Source organism: Salmo trutta, chromosome 39 (genome assembly GCF_901001165.1).
Source record: "Salmo trutta chromosome 39, fSalTru1.1, whole genome shotgun sequence".
Taxonomy (NCBI): Eukaryota; Metazoa; Chordata; class Actinopteri; order Salmoniformes; family Salmonidae; genus Salmo; species Salmo trutta.
In genome coordinates, this window is record NC_042995.1 from 14,075,876 (window position 1) to 14,084,699 (window position 8,824).

At 44.3% G+C, this 8,824-nt stretch overlaps 1 protein-coding gene across 2 annotated transcripts in view; it reads right to left on the minus strand.

Moving 5' to 3' along the window:
• The window catches only part of LOC115179293 (sodium channel protein type 2 subunit alpha), a 37,182-nt gene extending 28,778 nt beyond the window's left edge, over positions 1-8,404 (minus strand). For both annotated transcript variants that reach the window (XM_029740683.1, XM_029740684.1), the window contains exons 1-5: positions 8,190-8,404; positions 3,419-3,735; positions 2,015-2,133; positions 1,579-1,668; positions 853-981 (exon numbers count right to left, since the gene is read on the minus strand). In XM_029740683.1, the coding sequence (XP_029596543.1) occupies positions 853-981; positions 1,579-1,668; positions 2,015-2,133; positions 3,419-3,682 (602 nt within the window). In that variant the 5' untranslated portion in view covers positions 3,683-3,735; positions 8,190-8,404. The remainder of the gene's footprint in view (positions 1-852; positions 982-1,578; positions 1,669-2,014; positions 2,134-3,418; positions 3,736-8,189) is intronic.
• Positions 8,405-8,824: the final 420 nt, after the last annotated feature.

Sequence of the window (8,824 nt, forward strand, 5' to 3'; positions counted from 1 at the left end):
TTTGTTAATGTAAAAATAGAAACGTAACGAACTAAGGTTGCGCCATTAGATTCGGGGTGGGGTCGCGAGAACAAAATAAACGGGGTCCCCAGAAATTCTGCCCCCCCCCCCAAGAAAATGGGGTCCCCGCTGAAAAAGTTTCAATGCCACCGGTCTAGAGGGTTGAGTGTGGTGATACTGCTCTAACCTCTGTGTCCATACGTTTCAAACCAGTCCTTCCAGTTACACGGCAGAATCAGAATATACACTGACTGTACAAACAATAAGGACACCTGCTCTCTCCATGACATAGACTGAACAGGTGATTCCAGGTGAAAAGCTATGATCCCTTATTGAAGTCACGTGTTAAATCCACTTCAGTCCGTGTAGACGAAGGGGAGGAGACAGGTTAGAGAAAGATGTTTAAGCCTGAAGACAAATGAGACATGGATTGTGTGCGTGTGCCATTCAGGGGGTGAATGGGCGAGACAAAAGATTTAAGTGCCTTTGAACGGGGTGTGGTAGTAGGTGCCAGGCACACCGGTTTGTGTCAAGAACTGCAATGCTGCTGGGTTTTCCACGGTCAACATGGGCCAGCATTTTGAGCGCAGGTGGGGGGGGGAGCAACCGAAGGTGTTCATAATGTTTGGTATAGTCAGTATGTCAGTATATATTGATATTTGGATTAGTGACATGAGTAGCAGTTTTGTAGTGAAGTGTTATATTAATTATACTTTTTTTTCTTAATCTACGCTGGTTAGGAGAAATACATACATCAGTCCTAGATAATAATGCATCAATGCCTCATAATATCCTATTCTATTGATCCTAGCTGGAAATATAAGTCCTACATACATCTGTGGTAATACTTACGCCATGGAGATTACCATGAAGTCCAACCAGTTCCATGGATCCCTGAGGAAGGTGAACTTCCCCACACAGAACCCCCTCGCCAAGATTTTAATGAGAGACTCGAATGTGTATATCCCTGTGAACGTGTACCTGATCAAACCAAGAGAGAAAGGCATTATGATGGTTGCTATGGAAGTCAACAACAACAGCCCTATTCAATCAAAACCTTATGCCTATTTTCTGGGGCTAGACCAAAACAACACTATTTGTCCTGTGCCAGTGTAGGCTCTGTTCCAATTTTGATACCAAGATAACAATTGTAAGTGTTATGCTAGTGTGGATATCAGTGGAGGCTGCTGAGGGGAGAACGGCTCATAATAATGTCTGGAACGGAGCGAATGGAATGGCATCAAACCGTGTGTTTGATGTATTTGATACCATTCCACCTATTCCTCCAGTCATTACCACCAGCCCATCCTCCCCAGTTAAGGAGCCGCCAACCTCCTGTGGTGCATACTGGAGCATAGCCAATGTTTGAATTGTCATGCTAATTCGTTTCTTTTGCTTTCTCAGAGTAGAAATTCCTGAGATTACTTGAGCCCAAACGCAAATATGCATTCTCACACTGGAAACAGAATTGTATCTTTGCCTTACCAAGGAAGCTATAAAAACGGGTGTCAATTGAATAGGGTAACAGCCAATAATAAGTAACCTACAGGAATTAAATCTAGAATATAAATTACTTACTCAACATTCTTGGCCCAGTCCGGGGGGTTGCTCAGAGTCATAAATGCACAGTTGGTCAAAATGGTGAACATGATTAACATGCTGAACAACGTACAGAGACACAAGTCAAGGAAAGAATCCAACACGTTCAGAGACACTTGTAAAGCAATGTGACATCAAGGCTAACTAATAATGAGGACTAGGCCCCGAGTGTTCCGTGAGCATAGGCCTTTACCAGGAAAAACTCCATGCCCTATACAGCCTAGAAATATCGACCCAGAATTTTTTCTTGGTCAGGTCACATGGACACGAACCACTCAGGGAACCCTCTTCCATAACATGTTTTCAAAGTCGACATACAATTTAGTCACATTTCTCTCACATACATGCTCCATATGACACCAAACTAGGCCGTAATTATATCAAACCAAGCCTTGATATAGATGTGAAAGGATATGAGTGTACTAAAACTGCAATTGCTATTCTCCGTAGAGGATTGAAGGGGCTTAGGATGTAACAGGCAGGAGTGGCGTTGAAACGGAATATTGCCTTGCCGCGATTCAATACTATAAATGTCTGAAAGAGGAAGAGAGAAAGAGAAAGAAAGAGAGAGAGAGAGAGAGAGAGAGAGAGAGAGAGAGAGAGAGAGAGAGACAGAGAAAGAGAGACAGAGAAAGAGAGACAGAGAGACAGAGAGAGAGAGAGAGAGAGGAAGAGTTGAGTTGTCCAAATGACATGAGGTGATATGTAGAACATCTTTGACTGACTATGGAACTAAGACTACAAGAAGTGACCGTGGCTGTGAAACACACCCATCCCAGCTGTGCACACCACCACAGCACCAAGGCAAGGCCAAGACATTGTCCACCACTGTTGATGGTGTGCTGAGGCTGTACTGTGCTCCTGTTACTATTGGTGTTGTTCCTTCTGTCTGGCACGCTCAAACCCCAGAGGACAGAAGAGCAGCCAGGCAGTCCCTCTCTCTCTCTCAGATGGACTCATGATGCGCGTGTGTGTATGTGTACCCGTGCAAGTGTGACTTTCTATGTGTTTGTATGTGTACACACGTGTGTAGGGTGTGAGGGGTGTGTGTGTTTACCCATGCAAGTGTAACTCTGTGTGCATGTATGTGTGTTTCTGTCTAAGTGTGTTTGTGTGTTTCCGTCTATGTGGGTGTGTGTGTGTGTGTCTGATCACGGCAGTGTGAAAGTGTTAGGTAGACTCTGTAAACAACCGTCCTACAGAAGGGGCTTCTACAGTACACTGTGTCTGGATGACTACATCAAAGACTCAGCTGGGGCCACAGTTCAGCTCAGTTCCTGCCACCTGTGTGTTGGCTGCTAGTTAGCCTTGGCACCATCTGAGGAGGACCCTAGAGTGTGGCTGCTAGTTAGCCTTGGCACCATCTGAGGAGGACCCTAGAGTGTGATGACATGAACTGAGTGCTCAGAAACAGTGCCTCAAATGTAATTTGGTCTGTTTTTGTTATTCTTTGAAGATGCATCACTGATTGCACCAGTTAATGCATAAATGACACAACATGGCACATGAATGCAGCATGAGGACAACACCATGTTGCCGCTTTGGAGCATGGTATGCTAGCTTTGCTTAAAATTCAGAACATTCTGTGAACTCCTATGTGTCATTATTGGCCAGCAGGGGATAACGTGATTGCCAATGAGTCTTGCAATGTCTTGTGAATGTACCATAATAATTTGGGATTGAAAAATTGACCAAACCATAAACGTTGTGGGTGTGGTTTAGCCTGAGTACCATATGACATGAAATAGGAGTTGGCGAGACAGCACAAACAGATCTGGAACTTAGGCTATGTGTGGGTGTGTCCAGACTCCAGACGTACCTTCTGATTGGAGTAGAAGGGGTCCAGGTCCTCCAGAGGGGTGGAGACAAAGCCTTCGGGGACGTCACCGTAGATGAAGGGGAGGGACTTCCCCGCCTCCAGGTCGCTGTTAGGCTTGGGCCCGTTGTCATCGCTGTCGCTACAGCGGTCAACGCAGGGTCTCCGGGTCTCCTCCTCGGCGACGCGCCTTTCGATGGCGGCAAGCGAGTCGGGACAAAAGTGGCAGAAGCTGTCAGGTCCGGGCGGTACAAGCAGCTGTGCCATCTTGTCATGGTGCTCCTTCACAGGGATGCTTGGGCCTCCGCCAGGGCAGGGGGCTGGGGAGAGAGGGAGGGAGATCAGGAAGGCCCAGCTACAACATTTAGCCTATAGCACATGGTGCTCCTTCACAGGGATGCTTGGGGCTCCGCCAGGGCAGGGGGCTGGGGAGAGAGGGAGGGAGATCAGGAAGGCCCAGCTACAACATTTAGCCTATAGCACATGGTGTGCATGACAAGTGGCCAGGGATACACCCAGTACTCTACTGTATGTTCAGACAAATACTCCCCCCTCCCCCTAAGACGAATGTCAAATACGTATTGGGAGGACACAACTGAAACAGCATGCATGGCAATATAATCTTAACGTCCCATGACGTCTACTGTATCTTACTGTACTGTAGCACCATGTTCAGATATACCAGTACGTCATCATATACAGAGACCTGGTTACAGCCCTTTTGTTTATATGAAACGATACACGCTCTTTTTCTGCTGAGAAGGGAAGCGGTCACCAAGTTAAAACAGAGATAAAGGTGACCACAGAGATTATTTGAAACTTCTTAAATGTAATTCTACTTCAATATGTTCCCAGGGTTGTCACTGCCACTGTGGTTGTTTTAAAAGCAGCCAACTGCTGTGGATAGATCACCCTCATTGTGGATACGTCTGTGATGGAAATAACCACTCATTTTCTCTCTCGCCACGGCCGATTCTCCATCAACATCAATCAACGCCCACACACACCTTCCTCTCCCCCTCCCTTCTCCCCCGTTTCTCTTTCTCTCCCTCCCTCCAAAGGCCTACCCTGTTTCCTCCAGAGGCCCAGGGAGAGATACAAACAAGCACTCCCTTGAAACCCAAGTGGGCCATTAGAACAAAGCCTGTACCTTGAAGACAACACATATTCAGAGGCCAGTGAGGGCAGTGGGGCCTCCCTGTCTGGGAGCAGGGGCCAGAGAATAGGACTGTGATCCACCAGCGGCTTCTCTCTCATCACATCTTTAACACTGTGATCCTCGTTACGGAATGGTACTACTGACAAAGCCTTCATTGTCAGTCTTTATCATGTAATATTTCTGAAACAATGAAGGAGCTGCAGATGTGTCACCTAGCAACCCTAATATCGTCTGACTTATGAGAAATGGCAACCCTATATTGTCTGACTACTGACAAATGGCACATACAAAACAGTGACACAGCACCCAGCACACACTTCCACGGGGCTCCTAGGCCAGCCGAGGAGGGATCTCATTTGCATTCATCAAGTTAGCACCATTTGGTTTCTGATTGCTGTTTGAGCAACTGACGCCAAAGTAGTAGGTGTTTTCAGAGTTGATGAGTGTTTCTACAGACTATAAGTAACAATTCAACTAACCATCTACTAACCCTAACCCTTAACCTAACCCTAAACTTAACGGTTAACCTTATCCTAGCACTAACCCTTACCCTATAACCCTTATTCTAAACCTAACCGTAACCTTACCAACCAGTTGCTTATCAACAGATAGTTTGTTGATAGTATGACCATCGTTTGAGCATCTACAGATGGACTATCTAAATAAAGTGTGCCCGAAATCACCTTTGTTCTAATTTATGGCATGGAATAGGCGTAAAAATGGGGAATTACAGTGACCTCATACAGTTGAAGTCGGAAGTTTACATACGCCTTAGCCAAATACATTTAAACTCAGTTTTTCACAATTCCTGACATTTAATCCTAGTATAAATTCCCTGTCTTAGGTCAGTTAGGATCACCACTTTCTTTTAAGATTGTGAAATTTCAGAATAATAGTAGAGAGAATGATTTATTTCAGCTTTTATTTCTTTCATCACATTCCCAGTGGGTCAGAAATGTACATACCCTCAATTAGTATTTGGTAGCATTGCCTTAAAATGGTTAACTAGGGGTCAATTGTTTCGAGTAGCCTTCCACAAGCTTCCCACAATAAGTTGGGGGAATTTTGGCCCATTCCTCCTGACAGAGCTGGTGTAACTGAGTCAGGTTTGTAGGCCTCCTTGCTCGCACACACTTTTTCAGTTCTGCACACACATTTTCTATAGGATTGAGGTCAGGGCTTTGTGATGGCCACTCCAATACCTTGACTTTGTTGTCCTTAAGGCATTTTTCCACAACTTTGGAAGTATGCTTGGGGTCATTGTCCTTTTGGAAGACCCATTTGCGACCAAGTTTTGACTTCCTGACTGATGTCTTGAGATGTTGCTTCAATATATCCACATAATTTTCCTACCTCATGATGCCATCTATTTTGTTTAGTGCACCAGTCCCTCCTGCAGCAAAGCACCCCCACAACATGATGCTGCCACCCCCGTGCTTCACGGTTGGGATGGTGTTCTTCAGCTTGCAAGCAACCCCCTTTTTCCTCCAAACATAACTATGGTCATTATGGCCAAACAGTTCTATTTTTGTTTCATCAGACCAGAGGACATTTCTCCAAAAAGTACAATCTTTGTCCCCATGTGCAGTTGTAAACCATAGTCTGGCTTTTTTATGGCAGTTTTGGAGCAGTGGCTTCTTCCTTGCTGAGCAGCCTTTCAGGTTATGTCAATATTGGACTTGTTTTACTGTGGATATAGATACTTTTGTACCTGTTTCCTCCAGCATTTTCACAAGGTCCTTTGCTGTTGTTCTGGGAGTGATTTGCACACCAAAGTATGTTCATCTCTAGGAGACAGAACACATCTCCTTCCTGAGCAGTATTTTTATTTTACCTTAACTAGGCAAGTCAGTTAAGAACAAACTCATATTTTCAATGGCAGCCTAGGAACAGTGGGTTAACTGCCTTATTCAGGGCAGAACGACAGATCTTTACCGTGTCAGCTCAGGGATTTGATCTTGCAACCTTTCAGTTACTAGTCTAACGCTCTAACCACTAGGCTATGTGGTCCCGTGGTATTTATACTTGCGTATTATTGTTTGTACAGATGAACGTGGTACGTTCAGGTATTTGGAAATTGCTCCCAAGGATGAACCAGACTTGTGGAGGTCTACATTTTTTTTCTGAGGTCTTGGCTGATTTCTTTCGATTTTCCCATGATGTCAAGCAAAGAGGCACTGATTTTGAAGGTAAGCCTTGAAATACATCCACAGGTACAACTCCAATTGACTCAAAGGATGTCAATTAGCCTATCAGAAGCTTTTAAAGCCATGACATCATTTTCTGGAATTTTCCAAGCTGTTTAAAGGCACAGTCAACTTAGTGTATGTAAACTTCTGACCCACTGGAATTGTGATACAGTGAATTATAAGTGTAATAATCTGTCTGTAAACAATTGTTGGAAAAATGACTTGTGTCGTGCACAAAGTAGATGTCCTAACCGACTTGCCAAAACTATAGTTTCTTAACAAGAAATGTGTGGAGTGGTTGAAAAACTAGTTTTAATGACTCCAACCTAAGTGTATGTAAACTTCTGACTTCAACTGTATATCCTATGGTTCTTTGTACATTAGCCGATATCTGTGTCACTGTGTCCTAGCTAGCTTTCCCCATGGGGAACTTCATAAACACATCTGCTTGTGTTCTAAAGACAGCCTGGGGACCCACTGCTCCGATGTGTGAGTTAGTTGACAGCACGTCACCTAAGAGCCCTATGAGAGGTTTGCTAGACCCTATGCTAGTACACACGCCCACAACTGAACCAGTCTCTGACGGCTTGTTTTGCCTGGAGTCAAACAACACCGCAGACACGGATTATTTATAAACTCTAACGTTGAATGCAATGCTATCTCCAGTTTTAGCATGCATCGGTAGCTATACTTTCTGGCACGTTAGGGTTTTGAATGGACATGACATTTCCAAAGACATTTCAAATCAAAAAGGTAGTCCTGGGTGGACGGCATTTCTCCGAAGAATGTTTCAAATGTCGACCTCCACATTTAAAAAGGTTGTTTTAATATGATGATGTCTGTCTGTGATTGGGATAAAGAAGCTTCGGGAATATCATACTCGGCATGTGATCGATATCACAGCTGGAATTTGTCCGATCTGTTCACAGACACACGAATCCCTCGAGACTTTATGTAGGCTGTTATCAACAAAAGTATGTACTCGAGACATATATTAAATCAATACATACTGCTATTATATCAATACATTAAATGTGACATATGAGTTGTAGTAACCGTCCATATTAGTACGTATTGCTGCGTTGCCTAATTTTCTCGGAACACGTCTGCTGTCCATGGTGCTGAAATGTGAAACAACACGGAAAACACCAATTTGTGGCTCATACGCCGAACGGCAGACAGAAACCAAATGGCAAGCTACTAACAGAAACACAGGTAACCACAACATACAGCCGTTTTGTCATCATGAAACGCATAGCCAAACACATGAAGGTGTGAAACAAGTTAGGAATCGATTGATGGCTAATAAATCCGTCTAGACAAGTCCAGTGGTTTGCTTTTAAATACATTTATGTAGCCTTATCACGAGCAATAAGCACAGGCTACAGGTATAATCTGAAAGAGAAGGTGAGACTAGTAGCCATACCTTAATTGTCGTGGATTCAAAACGAGCAGGGGAGGCGGCAGCTGTCGCCATATTGACGTATCCGTGTATTTCCTCGAATTTACCGCTTCTCATTTGTAACATCTCCGCCCTGCCACCACCATCTGGCGCACATAAGTCTCCAAAAACCGAGGGACTCAGATCATAGTTGGAAAGAGCGAGGAACATTAAGGAGCAACAGTGGCCATCTCTCTCAATCACCACAATTCCCGAAAACAGTGACGTGAGTGACAAAATCTGTTCCCAAGCGCGCGTCACCGTCAACCACCCAACTGAATGGTGTGAATAGATCTCATAACAGTGCCTGGGCGTTCCCTTACCCGTTCCCTTACCCATACCAGTTGTTTATTCCTTGTAATTGATCCACCATAGATCCTGTTAGCTGAAATATGGATAAACGTTTGTATTTTGCCACTACATTCTCTATGTAGCAGTGTTTAGCCATGAGCATATCTTATGTCCATGACACTAGAGTCGTCTATCCTAAGTTATAGCCTAAGAAGCAGTTTTGCCATCTATTTTTACATTATCGAGACATGACCGCGAATGACTCAAGCTGTTTGAACAATATCGATGGAAAATATGATCGTGATCACCGTTTGCTCAATGCGTTCGTG